Source organism: Talpa europaea, assembly GCF_964194135.1.
Source record: "Talpa europaea genome assembly, chromosome: 8".
NCBI lineage: Eukaryota > Metazoa > Chordata > Mammalia > Eulipotyphla > Talpidae > Talpa > Talpa europaea.
Genome location: NC_140075.1, coordinates 12,121,909 through 12,144,091, shown reverse-complemented (window position 1 = coordinate 12,144,091; position 22,183 = coordinate 12,121,909). Strand labels below are relative to the sequence as shown.

Below are 22,183 nucleotides of genomic sequence, written 5' to 3'. Positions count from 1 at the left end.
CCCCGCCTCACGGGCAGTCCACCCGGCAGTCCGTCTGCTCCGGACGCGCCGCAGCCTCCCCCGCGCTCCCCCGCGCGGCGTGGCCTTCTGTCTGCGGCGGCCCCGGGAGCAGAGGGCTCGGTGCTCAGCCGGGGTTCTGCGCGGCTGCTTAGCGCGCGGGTCCTCCGGGCTCCGGGGAGAACGGGAGATGGCGGCAGCGCTCCAGCCGCACCCGACACGCCGTCGGTGCGCGACGCCTGCACGTTGGCTCCGGGGAGGTCCCTGACCTGGGGGAAGCGCCACGCCTCCGGGGAAGCAGAGCCCGTGGGAGCCAAGGCGCAGCCCCACCAACACCCCTGAGATCCCCAGTGTCCCCAGCGCCCCTCCTGCTTGGGGTGTCTGCCAGGGCCACACCCACACCCAGGCGCCCCTCCGGTGTCAGGCTGCGCCCCACGGGCCACGGCTGAGGAGGGCCCATCCTGGGGCAGCCGCTTGCCTCCGCCCCTCCTACCAGGCCCCCAACCCACCAGAGGCCCCAGCCCTGACTCCACCCCAGGAGTGGGTTTCAGCGTGTGATTGGCGGGGACACGGTTCAGCCCCGACCCCGGGCGTGCAGCTGCTGCGATGGTGCAGCCCCCGCCCGGCAGGCAGCCCACCTGGGCGCCTCCTCACCTATTTTCTCCACCGGCGTGTTGAGCGGGAGGAAGCCCTGGCGGAGCAGCTGGCCCACCATCTCCTCGTCGTCCGCCTGGATCTCGGAGACCATGTTGCAGGGGATGAGGCCCAGCCACGCGCACGTCTCCCAGCGGTAGAACCCATCCGCGTCTTGGTCCCCATACACCTGGGGCCATGGGAGCGGTCAGGCACCGCCACCGCGCCCCACCCGTGCCCCCAGCACCCCGCCCCACCCCGGGGACCTGCCCCGGCACTCCCTGCCCCCGGAGGGCCTGCCTCAAGGACCCCAAGCCCCCACCTTGATGACCTGGCCTTCTTTAAAAGGGAGCTCCTCTTCCGCCGCATCGGGGTTCGGGGACATGGTGAGGGGGTCGTAATCAAAAAGAGCCACGAAGACCCTGGCGGGCAGCAACTCGGCGCCAGGGTCGGTGTCCGACTCCTCGTAGAAGTCCGGGGAGAGCCCCTCCCGCCCGCCATAGTCATCTGCAGCGCGGGGGGCAGGGGGAGAGGTGGGTGCCACAGGCCCAGGAGCCGGGTCCTGCTGCTCGCGCTGCGGTGGATGGGGAGGGGCGGCGGCCCAGCCCGGGGCCTGGACTGTCTCTCAGAAGAGGCTGCACAGGCTCGGCCCTCCGGGTACTAACAGGAGGGACCAGAGTCTCCATCTTTGTAAATGGGGGGGGGCATTTTTCTTAAATTTAGGGGCCCCAGGGGATGCTGAAAGTGTGGGACTTCTGTTTCCCGGTGCACACACCGCTCACTACAGACACATTTAGGAGGCGTGTGTCCTGCAGACTCAGACCCCCCCAGGAAAGGAGACGGCACTGCAGGGCCAAGCGCGAGGTACCCCAAGATTAGGCTCTTGCCAGGAGCCAAAGCCCGGTGCTGACCGCCGGCCCCACCTCCCACCGCGACCGTGGGCCCCGCTGGGGGAGCTGCGGGGCTCACACCACTGTCCCTTTGAAAGTGCCGTAGGCCCCTGTGTGTTGCTCGCCGGCCCCACCAGCCCTCCCGGCAGGCGGGCCCTGCCACCCCGTGGCCCCACACCTGAGGGCTCGGGCTTGCCCACGAAGCTTGCCACCAGGGCAGGCACCATCTGCCCACTTGAACCGGCTGCAGTGCCAGAATTCCCAAAAGGAGTCAGGACTCGGGTCGCGGGCTGGAGGGCCGGGTGCCTGGGGTCCTCCTCCTGCAGGTCCCACTGAGCCGCCCTGGCCCCTATCAGCCTAGCCAGGTGCAGAAGGCGCGGGGCACGAGGCCAGCGTGGTCTTCTGCCAGGCCCAAGCCTGGGCGTGGCGCTGCGGCGCCCGCCTGCTCGGCAGCAGGTAACTGAACACCCCCATTTGGCCCAACACGCCATGCCTTACGCCCCTTGCAGTGTTTCCCTGAAGCCAGGGGTGCGAGAGGGAGGCCCACTCACCGATGGCCGGGCTGGCCGCTGGCCGGGCCCGCTGGGCACCCACGCTGCCGTGGGAGAGCCTCCGGCCCACCGGGTCCACCCTGTCCGGCCAGCCGGCTGCTGCCGGGTTCCCGAGGATCTGGGGACACAAGCGGAGCCAGGCGTGAGCGTCGCCGCCTCAGGGAGGGACGGGTAAATCAGCCAAATCAATCAACCTAGAAGCAGAAGCTCTAAAGGCAACTAAACTTAGCTTTTAACTGAAAGGTTAGCTGATTGACCTGGAAGAGAAAAAAGCTGTTCACCCCCGGAATCGTTTGGCAACACACGGGTGGGGGTGAAGGAGGTGTTTGTGGCTGCTCAGCTGCCGAAGCAAACGCTCGGAACAAAGAGAGGGCGGCGTCGCTGGGGCTCGGCCCCCCCCCGCGCAGCCTCACCTGGTCCCAGTTTCCAGTTCTGGAAAGAGGACACAGCGCAGAGGTGCACGGAGCCCGGGAGCCCTGCTCCCGCATGCACCAGCAAGCCTGCGAGGCGGGGCGGGGCGGGCCGCCCGGGGCTGAGAGGCGAGGCTCATCCTGAGCTCGGGCGGCGGAGGCGGGCTTCGGGGGCCAAGCAGAAGCCGCCTCACCCGCCATCCTTCCCCGCTCTGCGGGCCGCGGCGCCCGCGCCAGGCCCGGGGGAACAGCCTCGACGACGGCGCGGTCGTCAGTCCCTCAGGTGCGTTTTGAGAAAAATAAGTGTGGCCAAACGTGGGCCGCCCCGGCTCAGCTAACCCTTAATTAAAATGTAGATTCAGTTGTCCTTTATGAAAGCAGCCAGCGCCGCCGGGCTGGGGGTCATTATTCTGAAGCAAGGGAAAGGGGCCCAGCGGGGCCGGGCGGCCGGGAAGCAATGCAGTGTGAGAAACCCAGCGCGCGGGAAGAGGCAGCAGCGCCGCGCGCGCCGGGACGGAGATGCAGAAGGCGGTCGGTGAGCGGAGGTGGGCAGAGGAAGGCGGCACGCCCCCCAGGGCCTTCCGCGGCCCGGCGGGGGGCTGGGTGGCGCAGCCCGCTGCCCTGCGGCCAGGCGCTCGGTAGCCTGTCCTGCACGCCTCCAGCGCAGCGCCTGGCCCCGGGGGCGCGTCCCAGCCATCCTTCCCGGGGCCGGGTCTCTGGGGCCGGGCTGGGCGTCATCGCTCCTGACGACGTCACCGGGGCCCCCTGGCTCCCCAATGTCCTCTTCGACGCTGCTCTGTCGGGTCAGCACGCGCCGCCGGGCCAGCCGCGGCCGCAGGCCCCTCCGGCAGGGGCAGGGCCCCGGGCCCGGGCCGCACAGGGAGGCCGGGCGGCGGGCACTGAAGCGCGACTCCTCCTCTTCGCTGCCGCAGTCCAGGCCGCTGTCCGGGCTCCGGGGGCCCAGCGGCCGAAGCGGCAGCTCCTGTCCTCCAGCGGGGCGTCCTCGGTGTGGGAGCCTGCCCCCGGGGCCCTGGGCAAGGCCGGAGCCAGGAGCCCGGTGAGGCCGTGTCTCCCCTGCCAGGCCGGGCGGGCCTGCGCGTTCGGGCCCGGGGGACGCCCGCTGCGCCCGGTCTATGCCACAGCTCCCAGGGCTCCCCGTCCTCCTCGGCTACCTCGGGACACTGAACAGCTTCTTGCTGTGCTGGGCCTGGCGGGGGTGCTCGGGCTGCTCCAGGAAGCTGACGTCGGGGCCCCAGGGCCGGGAGCAATCCTGGGGCTCATGAGGACAGGGACCGGGCGTGAGAGTGGGCGTGAAGTGGGGGCGTGGGAGGAAAGAAAACAGACAGGATTAGTTTCGAGGCACATCTCGGGGGGCATGCTCTGCGGGCTATGGAATGAAAACAGAGTGGATTAAGGGGTGCCGGTGGGGGGCAGAGCAGCGGACAGCACCCCAGAGCGGCCCCTGGGGAGCCAGAGCAGCACCAGCACACTGGGCCGAGGGAAGTGGCGCCAACCCGCCCAGGCAGAGGAGGAGGCTGGGCGCTGACCGAGACACCTGTCCACGCCTTGGAGGTCTGCACCCACGGCCTGCCAGCTGCACCCAGAGAGCTCAGGAAGCAGCGGTCCACAGGCCTTTGGACAAGTCCCAAAAGACAACACCTGTCCGGCATGGCTGCCCCTCGGCTCTGCTGCTGCACCCGCGCCCCTTTGGCCCCTCCTTCCTGTCGCCTGGCTCCTGCCGCCCTGGACCCCACACAGAGGGCCCGGTGTCCAGGGGCCCGGACCCTCGCCGCCTCGGTGCCTGCTGAGCCCAGGCTGTCTGCCTGTCTGCCCTCCAGGGACTGGGCAGGTGTGGAACCTTGCACTGCTGGCTGAGGCCTGGCCTGCAGCGGCCCCCACATGCCTAGCCAGCACCAGCCAGTGGGAGTGGACAGTCATCATCTTGCCCCTCGGCTCCTGCTCTGCCTGCAGAGGCTCCCAGTGCCCCTGACGCACATCTGGGGACCTTCAGCGACACCTGCGGGTGGCCACCCCAAGGCACCGTCAGCGCCCAGCAGGCCGGCCAGCAAAGGCTGCAGCTTCATCCGTGTGCAGGGGCTATGGGCCCGGGCACCACACGTCTGTGCCTGGGTCGGGGCTGGAGCTCAGTGTGGGCAGGAGCTGCCTGGGGGTGGGGCGGCTGGAGGCTCCCGCAGACCCCTGGACACCAGGAGCCCCAGAACATACAGCCCCGCCTGCTCCTGGCCACGGCGCCTGCCAGCCCAGCCCAGCCCCACCCAGCAGCGTTTCCGCAGTGCCCAGCCAGGACAGGCAGCTGAGCAACCCAAGCTGTGTGGTGTGAGCCGCTCTGCCCGGCGCTGCTGACCATGGCTGTCACAACACGACGCGCATCGCGTCAGGCACCTGCTCTCGGTGGCTGGCCCCAAGGACACGGGCGCCTCGCTGATGTCCTTGCCGACGGGGGTGGGCGGCCAGGGCTGAGGGGAGACCCTCCATAAGGCACAGGGCAGGAGATGTGGCGTGCACAAAGGCCAGGCTGGGTCCAGGGGCTCCCGGTGGAGGGAAGGCTGGGACAGGCGCATGTGCATCACTGGGGACCAGTGGCAGCCGTGCAGGCGAGGCAGCGTGGCCCCTGATCTCCCGTGGGTGTCGGCTGCCCGTCCCCTCAGGCGGAGGGCGGTCCCCATCCAGGAGGCGCGCCAGCAACCACTTGCAGTGACCCACCACCGTGACAGCTGGGCCAGCCCGGGACCCCTCCGCGGAGCACAGGCCTTGGGGGCCCGCCCGGGGCTGCTCCTTGGGGAACACGTGGCTTTGCTCTTGGGCCTCATCGGGCTCACCGCAGGCGAGGCTGACAGGTGCCTGTTGAAAGTATGTGGCGTGTGCTGACAGCTGCATGCCTGGCAGGGGCACGCTTGACACGTGTGCTGGCAGGTGTGTGCTGGCAGAGGCCTGCTTTCCTGGGCTGGGGCACGGCACTGGGCCGCTGGCGGGGGCTCTGGGCAAGACACTCACTAGAGAGGATCCGACGAAGGGTCTCTTCACCCAGCAGACCTCCTGCCCCTCCGCAAACACCCACCCCCAGTTTGGCTCACGGAAGAGCCCCTCCTGGTCAAGGCCATCAAGGCCGCCACTCCATGTGGGTCTGCAGCACTAGGAGAACCTCCATCACTCCTCACAGCAAACAGGCGGGCACCCCTCTTTATCAGCACAACAAAGGAGACCTACTGTGTGCAACCGCACAAAGGAGACCTACTGTGTGCAACCACGCAGACTCAGCGGCCACAGAGGCGGCTCTGCTCCCAGGGCTCTGGGCGGGGGCCCTGAGCGCCACCGCGGTCCCCGCCAGGTCACGCTCTCCCAGGGGAGGGGTGTGGGCCCGTCTCCTCGCTGGGCAGCCTGAGGCTCTAGGAGCGGGGAGCCAGCCTGCCGGCCGCGATGCAACCCTACAATGGGGCCTCGATGCCAGGGGCCTGCGCAGGGCACGGACCTCACCTGGGGCCGGCCCCCTGGCTGGAGCAACAAAGGGCTTTGTTCTGGCCGCTGGGCTGTGGCGTTGGCCGTGGCCGTCCCAGCAGACTTAGCCAACGTGCCACAGAAACCCACTTTCCCTCGTGGCCAGAGCCCCGACCGTCTGACAGGGAGTCAGCAAGGGCTCCCACGAACCCGCGAGAGGGCTCGAGGCCCTGGTCTGCCCAGAGGTGTGTGGGCAAAGTCTGGTGTGGTTTCTGGAGAGCCCCCTGTCCCAGTGAAGCGAGTGAGCCCCAGGAGAACGGCCCCTCCCCCCTCCCCAGGGGCTGTCACATGAGGGTGTGATGGCTGGAGCCCTGGCAGCCACTTTGTGCCACGAGACAGTTCTGCGCCAGACCCAGGGGGCCTGCGGAGGCCACTAGATGTCTTTGTTCTTCCAGCTGCTAATGTTAGACAGTTTGGTTTTCTGTCACGTTGAGTGAAGGGACACTGACTGAGGCTTACGGGTGAGGACACTGCCGCCATGGGCACTCCCCACGGGGCTTTGTGAGGCAGCCGAGGACGTGCCCCCACCTCGTATGTCCAGTCAGGCCTCGTGTGAGTGTGCTCAGGAACGGGCCAGGCCCTCTGAGGTGTCCCCAGGTTAGGACTGGCCAGGCAGGCCCCGCTCCCAACCCTCCAGCCGTCCAGCCTGCATCCTTGCTGTCACCCAAGGACATTTCCAAGGGCCCGTGGTGACAGTGGTCACCTGGGTGGAGCAGAAGTGGGGGGTGCACTCGCTTCACCCCAGCACGGGGCGGTTTGCCAGTAACGGCCAAGAACAGGGCTGTGCTGCCCACATGGAGGCCAGAAGGCTCCCTGGCTGCCCCCAGGACAGCGCCCGGATGCGAGGGCGAATCGTCTGGCCGGAGCCCGCGGGACCCTGGGCAGCGCAGCCCCGCCTGGCCCCTCGCCTGCTCACCTGCTTGCCCAGCTCCAAGCCCCGCAGGAAGTCGTCCACCGAGGGAGGCGCCCCGGCGCGGGGGTTCCGGGGAGCAGTAGCCATCCTGCTCGTCAGAGTCGGCGCAGCGCCCTGAGCTCCTCTCCAGGAACACGCTCCTCTTCTCTGACTTGGAGGAGACAGGGCCGGGTGACCGGCTGGGAGGGCGGCGGGGGCCTGCCGGCCAGCGGAAGGCTCCAAGCTCCAGGGTTGCGGGGCCAGGGCTGCGGGACCCCAGGACACGGGGCGGGTGCCGGAGGGTCCCCTGCATCCGGGGCGGGGCCGGGGACGGCGCCTTACCCTGCTGCTCTCGGCCACTCTCTGCGCAGCCTCCCGGGCCATGGCCTTGGCGACGGAGGTGGACACGGGGGCCGCCTGGGGCTGCGGCAGGATGCGGCTGGGTGAGGGCAAGCACCGCCCGGGACCGGCAGGCAGTTCCAGCCTGCACCCGTGGGCAGGGGGCACCCGGCCCTGCTCCCAGCCCTCGTCGGCCCGGGCATGGTGGTCGTCTTTGATTTCGGGGGCTCCGGCACTTGCTGATGGCTTCGGCATGGGCACAGCTCTGGGGTGGGGGGGTGGAGGCACCAGGAGGTCGGGGGGGGGGATGGCAGCGAGGGCAGAGTCCACCGACTCCCCCTGCGCAAAGAGGGTCCGCACAGTCAGGGCCTCAGCGTCCAGGCTGTGCAGGCGGGCCAGCTCCACGGCCATGCTGTCTGCTGTGGGTGCGATGAGCTCGGCCTCCTGCATGCAGAGAGGGCAGCCACCAGGCTGCCCGGCGCCCACTGGCCCGGGCGCTGGACCAAAGGAAAGGGCAGCCCTGTTCTGGGGACAGACCCTGCGGGGCAGTGCCGTCCTGCCCACGCTCTGGACGTGGCGCCCCGGAGGGCCGTGGCTGGGGGCGTGGGTTGGGGTCCACCTGCCGGGCCGCGGGCACTGGGCGCAGGGGAGGGAGGCAGGTGGGGGGCCGTGGCCCGGGGGTGAGCCCACACACCCGCTGGCCTTTGGCGAACACCCCGTAACCCGTGACGCTGGCCCCGTTGGACAGGCCGGCGGCCGTCAAGGTGGGCGGCTTCCAGGAGACCAGGACGGTGGCGGGGGTGGCCCCGGCCTGCACGGAGATGTCCTGCAGGGGAGCCGGGGTACCTGGGGGCAGAAGGCAGGCAGGCTCAGGCAGCGCCGGGGCCGGTGAGCGGCCCAGGTCACCACTGGTCTCACCTCAGAGGAGACAGTCCTTAGAGGCGCCGGACAGCGGCTGGGAGGAAGGCGAGAGCGGAAGGCGGGGAGGCGGCAGCAGGCCAGGCTGTCTCCCCACTGCGGCGGGCCAGGGGCACAGGCCGCGCCTCCCCACCCCACTCCAGGGGAGCAGGGCCCAAGAGGATGCCCCGCCCTGTCCTCCCCCAGCACCCCCTTCCCTGGACTTGAGAGACCCAGGGCCCCAGGGCGGCGGGGGCTGGCGCATGCACAGAGGCTCCTGCCAGGACAGCGAGCGCTGGGCTGACGGCCTGCACCCGGAGGGGCTAACTCGGCAGAGCCTGGGATCACGTCCCGCCCTGGGGGCTCCAGGAGGAGCAGGACCCCCTCTGCACGCTGCTGGTCGCGGCCCCAGTCTGAGGGTGCAGAACCCCAGTCCTCTCGTTTGAAGACAGATGGGTCTCACGCGGGGGGCGGGTCTGAGGCTCCAGGCTGAGCCTCCACCCTGGCGGCCTGCAGGACCCGCAGAAGGAGAGGAACGTGCGGGCTGGGCCGTCCCCCACCCCTCCGCCCCCAAGACTCCCAGGGGGCACGTGCGAGGGGGTGCCGGCCTCTTCCCGTGCAGAGGAGAGGAGTCTGGGCCGGGTGCGGGGAGCCCAAGAGCACATGTGGGGGCTGTCCTGCCTCACAGACCCATGCAGCTGGGATTAGCTGTCGGCCCTCAGGGAGCTGGGTGGACGGCCCTGGACCTGGACGCAGGAAGCGCCCGCCCCCAGCCCCGGCGTCCCCCTGCCTCATGCAGGATGAGCCCCTGGTGATGCAAGTGCTGACGGAGTCTCTCCAAACCACAACCAGGCCCCCCACGCATGCCTGAGCCTCTGGCGGGCTCCTTGGGCGCTCCAGGCGCGTGGACAGGACGCAGCCCCTCCCCCGCCCCAGGGCGTCCGCGAGGAGGCGCACCTGCGGGCAGTGTGGAGAACTCCACGAAGGCCTCCTTCTTCTCACCCATGCTCCAGGGGCAGCTGCCAGGGCATCTGGTGGGGCTTGGCCAGGACCTTGACCTTGTAGGCCATGTTGGGCCTGAGGTTGAAGAACTGGTACTTGTACCTGGCGGCCTTGACCATGTCCAGCTCCTCCTCATTGAGGAAGATCACATGGCTGTAGTTGCTGTTGGTGGGCAGCCAGGACAGCTGGGCGGAGATCTGCGTGATGTTATCCACGCACAGGTGGGAGGGCGCCACCACCACGTCCCTGCCCACCAGCAGCGTGCACCGCAGCTCGTCCGAGCTGCCCCGGCTGGTCACGCACTGCACGGAGATGCGGTGGGTGCAGGCCGCCAGGTTGAGCTTCTCCACCAGGGCCTTGGTCCTGCTGCCCAGGGCCAGGCTGAGGCGGGGCTCCGCGTCCACCAGCACCGTGTAGCTGCTCACGGCGCCCCAGCCCGGCGGCACGGCCGGGGGCTCCCAGCCCACAATGACACTTTTGGCGAGTTGTTTGATCAGGGTGATTTTCCGAGGGTAAGGCACGGTGTCTTCTCCGGCGTCGTCGAGGCTCACCTCCGGCGCCCCCGTGTCAGCGGGGACACCCAGGTCCGTGTGCGTGGGCGACTGCAGGTCCAGAATGCGCCCCCCCTCCAAGCCCAGCCCCGAATGGTTGATGAGGTTCTGGTCCTGCTCGCTCCCCAGCGTGCCGGCCAAGCGGGACTCGCTGTCCTGGACAAAATCCACAAAGTTGGACGGTACCAAGCCCCTCTGCTCGTCCAGGAGCTCACCTGCTGGGACAGCACAGCCGCGTCACTGAGCGCTTCGGGGCAGGGCTGCCCTATCATAAGGCCTCGACTCTTCCTGGCCCGATCCAGGCCAGGCGGAAGGGAGAGGCCGGCCTTCATTAAGGGTGCACTGGAAATGCAGCCGGGGAGCTGAGGGGGTGGTGGTGAGCACGGGGCAGGTGGTGGTGAGGATGACTGACGTTACTGAGCACTTGCCGTCCCCAGGCCCTCCTCTAACCACTCCCCAGCTTCTATTTGTACCAAAAAATCTAAAATGATGAAGCAAACCCTCTAGGATGTTGATGTATGAAGCTTCTGGGGCCATCACGTGTTCAAGGTCAAAAGATGACGAAGATTTAGCATTCTGGGGAGGGGATTTCACATTTCCTAATTTCAGATCGTGGGAGATGACCACACGGGGCTGTCAGTAGGTGGGGCCAGACAGCGCCAGGTTAACCGTGGGCACCCTCTGGGGTGAGAGCCTCTCTCGTGGGCGGTCACTGGGACAGGGGGAGGGCACCTGGGCAGCCGGAATGAGCAGGAGCGGACATCCTGGTGACAGGGCTGCGGCCCCGAGCATTGGGAATGGCGTCTGGGAGGCTCCGTGGAGACTGAGATTCCAGAACACCCAGTGAGCCCCGGGGTCTGCTCGGAGTTAAAAACTGGACCCTCCCTCTCCCCATCATCCCCAAGGGGAAAAGCTGGTGACTCCGAGACCAGGAGGGTCACAGAGCAGAGAACCGGGGCCAGCAGGAGTGAGGGTCCTGGCCTGTCGGGAGACCCTGGGCGCCCTCCGCGTGCTAACAGAGACCTTCATAGAAGCCGTCCTCGTCCATGTCCCCGTAGATGTACAGGTACTTCCCTGCCGTGAGGGGCAGCTCAGCCGCCGGGTTTTCGTTCGGCCCATCGAAGGGGTTGTAGCTGAGGAGAAAGCAGCCTTCGTCAGCAGGCACCGGGGACCCCACGGGGCCCTCCCTGCCGTCAGGGCTGGCGCCCTCTCCCCGCCACTGGGAAACCACGCTCAGGGCATGCCCCGTGTGTGCTGGGAAAGCTCAGCAGTGTGCCTCTGATGACTCACCCCAGATTTCAAACAAAGACCATCTGAAAACAAGCGGCAGTGTGGGAGTCTCTGCATCAGATGATGCATTGATGGATCCGCTATTTCTGTTCAAACCTGCCTGTGCTGCCAGAGCTACACATTTCTAAGTTAATAAGAAAGTCAGCTCTGCAGCATGTCAATATGACCATCTAGCCATGGCAGAATCACACTACATGTCCCATTTGCTGATTTGTGTGCTGTTTACCCTTTGCAGTGCAGCACAACTTTCCTTCCATCTCATGAGATGGGCCAGCAGCACCTTTTTGATGGGTGTATAATTTGCCACTGACTAGATGGACCTGCTTCGTTTACCCAAGTTCCAAGCAGTTCCTGAGGGGACGCCCGATGGCACTGCTGTTGCCCCTCACTTTGGCTGACACAATCAGCGTTGCTTCACATGTCCACATAAACATCCCTCAGGCTCCACCCACTCTCCCTGAGGGCAACAAGTCCTTGGGAAGTGCGTGGGTTTGGCTAAAAGGACCTGAGGAATGGTCTCATTTGATCTCCCCTCCCCCAGGAGAAGGCACCCCACATTCTAAGTCCCCAAGATGTTTTTTGAGGTCATGTCCAACTTGCAGATAAAACATCTGTCAGACGGCCTTCTTGTTGACCGGCTAACTAATTATAAGTAACAGAAAAAGCCTCAAAAAGAAAACCCACGCAGCAGTGCTGATGGGGGGAGTGACAGTCGTGTGCCTTCAAACAGAGTCAAGGGCCCGGCAGGCCCAGCCGGCCAGCACGCTCCTGTGTGGGCTCCGCTGGGACACCAGGACGTCTCAGTGAGGAAAGCAGAGCCAAGGGAACACCTACCCCACAGGCGCCATGTTTACTGTGTCACAGGAACCGCCCCCGCTTTCATGGCCGGGTGACGGGAGGACCTGCCAGAGGCTCAGCTTGAAGCAGAGTCCGGCCTCCCGACCTCCAGGCAGCGAAGCCTCGCTGCTCCCACCGTCCCTCACTGTCCATGCCCACAGGTCTGACCGAGGCGCCAGGTCAAGCCCAGGGGCCAGCAACACATGGCAGGAGCACTGGGGGGCGGGGAGGAGCGTGGCTACCTCCTGCAGCGGGAGCAGCACATGCAAAGCCCCGGGGGCAGGGAAGGGGCCCCGGGAGCTGAGAGGCTCCCCGATACCCGTGCATGGGGAACAGGATCTTTGCAAACATGCCCAAGTTAGGTGGGGTCCTCCTGGGGTGTGGGGGCCCTGATCCAGAGCCGGGAGTCTTTGTGAAAGAGAGACCTCTGTACCAGAGCCGCTTTCTGGTGTGTTTAGCCTCCCGGTGGACAGACGGCTGGGGGGGCCCGAGCAGGGAGGCGCCGCGTCTCCTACCTGTAGCGGGCGACACACAGGTGGACCTTCCCTGAGTATCTCTGCTTGGAGCTGCTGGGACTCCGGTCATTGTCTATCTACGGAAGACACGGAGGGACTAAGGGGGCCCAGAAGCCTGAGGGCACCCTGCCCCGCCCCGCCCCGCGCGCATCTGAGCAGAGGAGCGCCCCGCTGCGGGCTCCCGGGTGACAGGGAAGGGCTTTCCCAGGAAGTCCTCTCAAGCCAGACCCTGCCAGGCTCGGGGGCGCGTGGGGGGACAACGGCCCCTCTGCTCCCCGGGGCTCAGCTCGGGAGGAAGAGCCAGGGTGTCAGGACCTGCCTGGGGGCCCTGCCTGGAGAGGGTGACAGGGGGCTCACCCCCCAGCCCCCCCACGGTATCTTCTGGCCCCACAGCGGCCCAGCTGGGACAGGAAGGGCTGGGCGGCAGGTGGGGTGTCGCCTGTGCTCCAGGAGCGGGTCCCCAGATGAACGGCACTCACGTCTGCTTCAAATCTGCATCTTGGGCTGCTGGACCTGGACAGAAAGGCAGGCCTGGCAGACAGTGGTGAGTCTCCGGGGAGCGGGAGGGGCCCGATGAGGTCCCCGGTCACAGTGGGGCCCCCCACCGTGCTCTCGCGGCCTGCGGAGTGGGGCCACTGTGAGGAGGCACCGCCACCCCAAGCCTGCCCCAGCCACAGCCCTGGGCCGAGCGCCCATCCCTGGTGGTCTGGACTCTGGTCTGTGGGCAGAGGGGCCCACGAGGTGCTGCTGCCTTTGCCGAGGGAGGCGGCGAGTCCGTTCATGAAGCATGGGAAGGGCTTGTCGGGTGGCGCGGGCACTCCCAGGGGGGCCGGTGGGAGGCTGCCCAGCAGGTCGGTGGTCCTGGCCCGCCGCAGCACCTCCAGGCCCCGGGAAAGCAGGCTGAACTGCTCGCTCTGCGCGCGGCACTGCTCCTCCAGCTCCCGCACCCTGCTCTGCGCGGAGAGAGGTGTCAGCGGCCGCACAGGGCATTGCGAGCACACCGGTGTGCCGGCCTGCGTCGCGTGCACACGTGTGTGCGTGCATGTTGTGTGCTGTGCACACATATGCATGTTCTGGCACTGTATCGCATGCCCGTGTCTCATGTGCCATCACGTGTGCTGCCTTGCGTGTGTGGTGCACACCTGTTGCGTGTTCTGTGTGTGCCGTCTTGTGTACGTGGTGCAATCTGGGTTACGTGTGCCGTGTGCTGAGTGCGCATCAGGGGCAGCCTCTTGCCTTGCAGCAGACCCGCATCTGGCAGGACCAAGCCCCCTGCATTCCTGCCTCCAGCCCGAGGGCACGGGGCGTGGGGGGGGAGCGCAGGGGCCTGCAGGCACCGGGCCCTACTGGCTGTGGCCGTCCTAGGCTCTGTGTGCAGGCGCTTAGTGGCTGAGGCACGGCCCAACCCCAGGGCAGCTCCCAGCCAACTCAGCGGTGTGTCCCGTTGTGGCACCTCCCAGCTCCAGAACCCTAAGAACACCCCTGAGTGGGGAGGGGTCTGGGTCTGCTGCTCTGACCCTGGCAGCCTGGTGCATCGGGCAGGCATTGGACACGTCTTTGGCACCTGGGAGGGCCGCGGTCCCTTGGGGACCATGTTCAGGACAGGGCTGGCCTCCTACCTGTGGCTCCTGCCTGCTGTCCCCTCCTTCCCAGGGTCCCGGCTTCAACTCGTGCAGCCAGGCTGCTCCACACAGACCCCGCAGGGAGGGCCCCCACCAGCCCCAGCAGCTCCCGCATGGTGAGGCAGCAGCTCCCAGGCCCCACAGATGTGCCCCACACCCGGGCCCCAGCACACAGCGACACGCTGCAAAAGAAGTGGGGTCGGGCTCCTGCCCTGCTGGGACCCTGAAGGCTGCAGCTGTCCGCAGCGCCCTACAGAGCGCGGTTGGCTCTTGTGCCATGGGCAGAGCTCTGGGTGCTGTCCCAAGGCCTGCCCCTGTGGCCCAGCTCCTGCCCCAGAGCGCAGCACATGTGGGCGCCAGTGGACATGGCTCCATGTGCATCCACGTGCAGGTGTGGGAAGGGCTGGACCCCAACTGCCCTCAGCCTGAGCCCAGCAGCAGACGGTCCCCTGGCTCCCCCTCCCTTACCCCTCACCCTCCTCCCCCGTCCCCTGGCATGAAGCTCTTCAGCTCCTCAGCCCAGGATGAAGCCCTATTGCTAAAAATACACCTAACAGATCCCAAACCTATAATTTCTTCCACTCGTTTTTAAAAGCCAGCAGGATTCCTCTCTAAAAAGCTAATGTGCTTGGCTGTGAAAGGCTCTTGTGGACACAGGCGTGGCATAGGGCGGGACACCCCCAGGCGTGCTCTCAGCCCAGGAGCGAGGCTGCAGGGAGGGCCAGGGTGCGGCCTCAGCACGGTGCAGAGGCTGGCTGAGCGCCGGGGGGGCCAGCTGCAGGAGAGCCCCGGGCGCCGCAGCTGACCCGCGGCCACACGGCCACCTGCCAGCGGGCGGCTGAGGAAGGCCCGCGAGTGGGGCCGTGGGGGTGGGTGGCGGGAGGGCTGCTGGGGGCGGCGACACCTGGGGTGCTCCCGGGGAGGCCAGGGGTCCCCCCATCTGCGCTGGGCCCGTGCAGCCCGCCCCCGGGGTCTTGATCAGGCTCTGTGCCCAGGGCAGGGGCGTTCTGCCCTGCTGTGACTTCCTGTGAACGGAGAGCACGTCAGAATAAAAAACAGGGGGGGGGGGGGACGTGAACAGGTTTTAGGTAAACAGGAAACACACCTCCAGCCTTTGGTGGAGCGGGGCCTGGGCGGGCCTTGCGCCGCGGGCGGGGCCTGGGGCGGGACCAGCGGGGGGCGGGACCAGTGGGGGGCGGGGCTTGGGCGGGTAGGGGAGGGGCTTGGGCAGGGAGGGGAGGGGCAGGGCCTGGGGCGGGGCCAGGGTGGGGAGGGGCGGGGCTTGGGTGGGGAGGGTAGGGGCAGGACCTGGGGCGGGGCTTGGGTGGGAGGGCGGGGTTTGGGCGGGGAGGGGAAGGGCTTGGGCGGGGGGGGGGGGGGGGGGCAGGGTGGCCCTGGGTGGGGCGGGGCCAGGGTGGCGGGGCGGGGCCTGGGCAGCTGCCTGGGGGCGTGGCGCAGGGTGAGGGGGCGGGGCCGGGGCGGCCCAGGGAGGTGGTCCCAAGAGGGGGGCAGCCTGGGCAGTGCAGGTCTCCAGCAGAGACGGGGGCTGGGCAGTGACTTATGTGCTACTGTTAGGGTGACCCCATTCTGCAGGCCCAAGGCCTGAGCTCCATGGACAGAATGTATCCCCAGGGTCCCGAGAGGCCACTACAGGACGTGGGGGTGGCCCCAGCTGGCCTGTCCCCCCAGCACTGGCTGAACTGCAGGTGAGCAGGGAGGATGTGGGCCTCAGGGCTGGGTGCAGGGCCTCTCTGGGGGCCAGGGGCTGGTCTCTGCACTATCAAGCTGTCGCCAGCCACTGCGGCGAGTCTATCCCCAGCCAGGGAGCTACCCACAGGGCGCAGCAGACTCTCCTGTCTCCCCGCTGCTCCCCTCAGCAGTGGATTTCAGGGGATCTGCCTGTACTGCTCCCCACTCTGTCTCTGGGGAGCCCTCTCACCTCTGGCCTGCACCCCAGCTCTTACACACATTCTGGGCCCTTGACGGAAGCAGCCGGCCAGGGTCTGGCTCCTAGGGCTCCAGTGGCCGCTGGGGACTACACAGTCCCTCCCGAACCAGACACCCCCACCCTGAAATCCTGGCTGCCCAGGAGGCAGGACCCAGCCCGGAAGCAGCTGAGGGACATGACCAGGCCCCTGCCACCTGCCCACACCCAGCAGCTCTGTGCCAGGTCCGGGGCAGGAAGGTACCGTCCCGCTCAGGGGCTTCTGCCCAAAGAGGGGCAGCAGGGGCGTCCAGGGGGAACCAGCCCAGTGACAGCCGGGCGCACGGCACAGTCGGGACATCGGCCCCTCCCTGTGAGCCCGTAGTGGGGCTCAGGCCCGGGCTGCGGAGGCCGATCCCGTGTACCTGGCCCTTCCAGGCTGCTGCCCGGCCAGCTGCGCCAGAGCCCGAGGGCTGATCAGAACTCAGTCCTGGGCCCCGGCCCACTGCCCACTCAGCTGGTGCCAGTGGGGCCCAGGAGTGCATTACTAACACCCTCCTACCCACTCTGTGAAGCAAAGCGGCAGGCTCAGCACCCCAATTTGAGAAGCACCCGCTGCAGTGAGAAAAGCCATCTGTTCCAAAAACTCACGATGAGGGTTTCAGAACAGGGCCCTGTCCGCGGGTGACAACCGCTTCGCCCCCCCAGGTCACTGAGGGAGGAAGGGGAGACCAGCACGTTCCACAGGGAGTGGCCGGTGCAGGGTGGACTCGGGCGGGGGGCCAGGTGCCATGTCCGAATTCCGATGGCCACCCAGGCCTGGGAGTTCCGGCCCCACCCCCGGCTGCCCACGGGCACTCAGTGCTGACGGACGTCCCCCCACCATCGGAATTCGGAGCGCTGCAGCCTTGGCAGGATGGGCCAGGTCCTGGGCCTGCTCAACGCTGAGGGGTCAGGTGCAGCTGGGGAGCCCTGCAGGCAGTGCCCCTGCAGCTGCCCCAACGGGCCGAACCCCAAGTGCCGGGAGAAGGGGTGGCTGAGCTGGCCCAGGCTCGCCGCTGCCCTGGGAGGGAGGACTCGTCTCACACACACGGGGTCGCCCCAAGTACCTGCATGCCGTCCAGCGCGTTCTGGGGGAGCAAGCAAGACACAGTCACAGCAGGCTCTAGTGCCGCACCCCCGCCAAAGGCCTCCTGTGTACCCCGGGCCACACCTTGGAGCCAAAGCGCCAGTGATGCCCCCGTGGGCCCGCCAGGGTGGCTGGGGGCCGGGACACCGCACAGGCGGCAAACCAGGGGCCATGGGGCCGGGGCTCAGACACTATGGGCTGAGACGGCCCTACAGGACACCCACCCCAGGTGCCCGCATCCCGGGCCCTCCCCTCGCCCAGGGCTCCAACTCCGTCCATCGCCCGTGTCCCTCAGGTGGCCATTACTCGTGGTGCTTTCGAGAAATCAATTTTAAGAGCCTTCCCCGTGGGAGGCAGGTAAGAGAGGCAGGGATTCTGTTTAAGTGGTGGCCACTGCCCAGAGCAGACAGCACCCCCAGAGGGGAGCACCCTTCTCTCTGGTGGGCAGTGACAGGGCGGGGCGGGAGGAGCCTGGGTGAGCCCAAGGGCGTGCTTTGTCTGGATGAAGGCTCCCAGGGCGGGCCCAGGCCTCAGGCGGGCAGGCCACTGGCTGTGCAGGCGAAGCAGCAAAGACCTGGCCCGAGAGCTCCAGGCGGCCTCACCGGCCCGCCCAAGAGGGCTGGCACCAGGCCAGAAGCCGAGGACGGGCATCCCCCGCCAGCCGCACACAGGCTCCCCAGCTGCTGGGAAAGGAGCCGCTCCCTGCCAGCCCACCATGGGGTCCGGTGGGTGGTGCAAGCACAGCAGCTTCCCAGGCGCCCGAGCTGACCCTGCACCCCCCCCCACCCCGCTGCCGGCCCCTCCCCTGGGGTCACTCCATGCCCTAGAGCAGCTCTCGCCCCAGCGGGAGGAGCAGCAGGGTGTGGCCAAGGGACATGCTGTGTCTTGTCTCCTGAGTGAGGCGGGACCAGCAGGCGCCTGGCCTGGAGCAGGTGCCCCAGCGCTCAGGGCTGGAGCCCAGGGGGGCTCGATTCCCCCCAGCCCCATGCCCGCCTGCACCCACCACAGGAGAGAGGGGGGCAGGGAGAGACACAAGGGGGAGGAAAGGCAGGAGGGGGAGGGAGGGAGGGGGAGGGGCGGAGGGAGCCCCTCCAGGAGCGCCCGCCCGCTGCCCGCCCGCCGCCAGGACGCCCACCTCTAGCAGCTGCACTGCTCCTTCATGTTCTCTCTTCGCTTCGACCTGAGCCTTTTGGGGAGAAAAGCGAGAAAGAGCAGATGGTTAAAGGGGAGCGGGGCGCAGAGATGACCATCGGCACTGCCGGCGCTGGGCGGTTGCGTTGCAGCCCCTCGCGAGCCCCAGCCCGGGCTAGGCCGGTGCTCCCCCACCCGGGGCAGGGTGGGCCGGCTCGGGGGGCTCCGCTGCTGCCCCTGAACCCAAGGGCCCCAGGCGGCGGGGAGCAGGCGGCCTGGGCCTGGCCATGCGGGGGGGCTCTGACTGCTCCTGGTGGGGGCTCCGGAAGCCTCCGGTACCACCGCCCCCTCCCCGTGCCCTCAGCACCTCAGAAACTGCGCCCGGCCCCGGGAACGTGGCCCCGAGCGGCCCTAGGTCAGCTGAGGCCCAGCGGCCAGAGGAGGGGCCGGGCTGGGGGTCCAGAGCCCCTCACCCGCCCTCAGCGGCTAGCCTGCCGCAGAGGCCACCCTCTCCGGGCCTCAAAGCAAAGCTCTCTGCCCCCGACAGCGACACCCCTTTTCCCGAAGGCGTCTCAGGGCTGCACGGCCACAGCAAGCCCAGTGTGTCCCGCAGTGTGTCCCGCAGTGTGTCCTGGAGCCTGGCGTCCCCCGGTGCCCATCGTGGTCCATCCATCCGGAGCCCGGCGGCCCGGGTGCAGCCCCCGACTGCAGCACTCAGAGCAGAGGCGCCCGGGACGCTGGGGAGGGCACTGCCTTCTGGACGGCAGCGGGCGTGGGGGAGTGGGGGCAACCACGGCAGCACGAGGGGCAGGACCCATGTGGGGCCCAAAGCAAAGCCAGCCCAGCGGGGGAGCGGCAGGGCCTGAGGGCCAGCAGGGGATGGGGGCGGGGGAGTGGGGGAGAGGGCCCCAGCCAGCTCAGGCCTGGGCCCAGCTCATCTGGACTCGCAGTCATGGCACAGCTGCTGGCCCCTCGCGCTCTACTGCCCGGCACCGGTCCTGGTGGACAGCGGGGCGCTGTGAAAGTGTTATAGGACAGGGAGAGGGGCAGCCCAAACCCCGCAAACCTGCCTATTCTACATGGGTTCTGCCATCCGCCGCATCAACACAAAACATAGGAGACTTTAATGGGAAGGAACTTTAATAAAACTAGGAAACAATACAGGTAAGGCAAAGACTCTAGTTTCTAAATGAAGCACCCAAAGTTACCCGTCCCCTCGTGGGTAAAAGTCCATCCAAATGGGATTGGCCCAGAGCAAGGCCCCAAGGCCTGCCACAAGTCTAAAGCATCTTCCAGTGGGGACCCACAGAAAAGGGTCACAAACAACTGGACAAGCCCGGAAGGAAAAGAGCAAAATCAACATCAAGATAAAAGCTGCCATTGTCACCTCCCCACGGGTCTCACCCACATCTGTGTCACCCCCGTCCACGACCAAAAGACAAGCGCAGTTTCTTCACGTGTCTCTAGGCTCCATGCGCCTCCTCCAGGTCTCCTGGCTCCATCCTGCTCCTTCCTTCCTCAGTCTCTTCTTCAGCTTCTTCTCTTCCTGCTCAGCTCCACCCTCCCTTGGATGGGGCAGGGAACCTCCCCCTTTCCTGGGGACCACCCTGTTACAAAAGGAAGTGGCCCTTCCCGCAGGGGCTGGGGACCCTGGCCAGCCGCGCCTGCCCAGGCCACTCCTGGGGCACCAGCACCCGTGGTGTCCGGCTGGCTGCCTCAGGTGCCTCGAGACACCGTAGCACCCCCAAAGCCTGAGGCGTCGTCTCCCGGCCACACCTGCCTCTCTCAAGGGGCGCCAGGAGGAGCCAGCCGGCTGAAGCAGGCGCAGCCCAGGCAGCAGGGAGTGTCCCCACGTGGGAAGTGGGAAGGAGCCTCTTGCAGAGACCTGCAAGGGAACCTCTCCTGCCCTCCTGCCCACCCCACCCCCCACACCCCGCTCCCAGTGGCACAGAGGGGGCGGCCCTGGGCGCCAGCCCAGCCAGACACCTGTTCCTGTGCTCACACGCCCTCCGCCCTGAGGCTGGGAGCAGCAGCGGCTCCAAGAGCTTTGGGGGCTCCTCCCCGCCACAAACAGTAACAATAGACCTGAGACGGGGCAGACAAGCCCGCGGGGCCTGTCACCCTCAGCCGGCGGGCGACACCCACGGCCTGCAGAGACACAGCGGCAGAGGCTGGGGGGGGGCCCAGCTGGCGGGTCCGCGGCAAGGGAGCACCGGGTGCAGCTCCGAGGCTGCGCGCAGGCGGCCGCTTGGGCCATCAGAGCGGGCTGTTAAAATTAGCAGTCGGGACTGGCAGTCCTGAGTTCGTGCAAGATCCAAGCAATGGCCCAAGGTCGCCGCCGCGGCCAGCTCCAGGGAGGATGCACCTTTGTGGAGACGCCGGCTCCCCAGAGCCAGCGGGACCCAGAGCACCCACATCCCGGCCGGCGTGCGCAGGCCCGAGGCCCGGGGCTGCTCCGGGCCAGTCAGGGGCAGAGCCGCTCGTCAGGCATCGGGAAGGGCGTGTGGCAGAGCGCGCGGGGCAGGGAGGAGTGCCCGCGAAGGCCGGTGGCCGCTGGACACGCAGCTGCCGCCACCGGGGGCCCGGCCAGCCACTCACACCGCTCGCCCGCCGGGAGGCATGGCCACGCTCGCCCAGCCCGGGGCAGGGCCGCGCCCGCATCTTGTTCCCATCTCAGCCCCGGGCTGGCTACGTGTCAGGGCGATGGCCGGTGCTGCTCTGCTCAGCCCGCGGGGGCGGCCGCAGGGGCGGCCGCGGGGCCTCATGGTGGCAGAGGGACACGGGACCGCACGGCCGGGGAGAGAGCACCGGCCAGCAGGAGCCTCTGCTCGTGTCCCTCTGGCCCCCCGTGGGGAGCCCTCACTGGGAGGGCCCCAGGGGAGGACAGGCGGCGGGGTGGGGACCCCGGCCTCGGGAAGGAAACGAGGGGGACCTTGATGCAGGCCGCCAGCTCTGGGCTCCACAGGAGGGTCCTCGTGCCCGCGGGAGGTAGGAGGACGGGAGGACAGGGCCGAGGAGCAAGGACGGGTGTGTTCCTCGCCGGGGCCTCTCAGGACCGAGCCCACACTCTGAAGCGCACCCTTGGCCTCCTCCCCCGTCCTCCATCCCTCCGTGGGACCCCCCATGGGGCTCCAGGCTCTCTCCGAGACCCCACAGCACCCCCCGCAGAGGAGCAAACCTCTGCCCCATGACCGCCACCCCGGGCGTGGCCAAGCTGCCGCCGCCACCACTGGGTGTTTGGCCAGTCCAGGCCCCCACCAGGGCCCCCACCAGGGCCCTGTCCCCAGCACGCCCCAGGAGCCTCTGAACCAGTCCCCATGTTTCCTGCAGCGCCCGCTCCCGGGCACATGGCAGAGTCGAGTGTGAGTGTCCTGTCTCCATGGACGCCGTCCGGAGGCTCGCGGTTCACAGCCGGCCAGTCCCGCATGGAGCGCTCCCTCCCCGCCCTGCAGCAGCCCCAGGACCTCCCACTGCTCCGCTGCCTCGGCCAGGCCATGAGCACGACTGCTTGGGACCCTCCCCAGCCCAGGAGGAGAGGGCAGCCTGGCCTGTGAGAAAGGCCGCTGCTGCCGCCCCCCAGCCTCCCTCACCCCTGTGCCCAGTATCCACGTGCCCTCCCAGCCGTTCCCTGCACCCAACACCCTGGATCCCACCCATCCCTCCCCTTGCACCCAACACCCTGCGCCGACCCTCCCCCTGCGGCCAGGCACCTGCCCGCAGCTCACCCTCTGCAGAAGGTCGATCTCCTGCTGCTTGGCGTTGAGCACGGCCAGGGCTTGCTCATGCTCCAGTTCCAGCTGCTGTCGCCGCCCCGTGGCCTCTCGCATGTGCTGTGGGGACAGGACAGGGATATGGAATGGGCAGGTCAGCCCCTCCCGTGCCAACTCCTCTGCCCCGCCCCGGGGGGCACCCCAAGTGCTCCCAGGCTTTCCCGGAGCAGCAGCAGGAATCTGGGGAGCGCCCCCGTAGCTGAGCGGGCTCCCGCTTCCACTTCAGGCTGTAAAAGCAGCACACAGGTGAGCAAAGGCCAGTGTCTCTGCCAAGCAGGTTCCTCGCG

The 22,183-nt window shown here is 68.0% G+C and overlaps 1 protein-coding gene across 1 annotated transcript; it reads right to left on the bottom strand.

Moving 5' to 3' along the window:
* Positions 1 to 571: 571 nt before the first annotated feature.
* On the bottom strand, positions 572 to 21,953 carry LOC311175150 (RIMS-binding protein 2-like; the record flags this gene model as incomplete). Its single annotated transcript, XM_084240081.1, is given in 22 exon segments — positions 572 to 820; positions 953 to 1,137; positions 2,072 to 2,189; positions 2,485 to 2,503; positions 3,060 to 3,438; positions 3,441 to 3,503; positions 3,506 to 3,661; positions 3,664 to 3,751; positions 4,885 to 5,343; positions 6,914 to 6,958; positions 6,960 to 7,061; positions 7,232 to 7,672; positions 7,923 to 8,074; positions 9,083 to 9,131; positions 9,133 to 9,893; positions 10,702 to 10,811; positions 12,321 to 12,397; positions 12,800 to 12,939; positions 13,072 to 13,273; positions 16,976 to 16,996; positions 18,131 to 18,181; positions 21,852 to 21,953. Coding segments are annotated over 22 exon segments (3,969 nt in total).
* Positions 21,954 to 22,183: the final 230 nt, after the last annotated feature.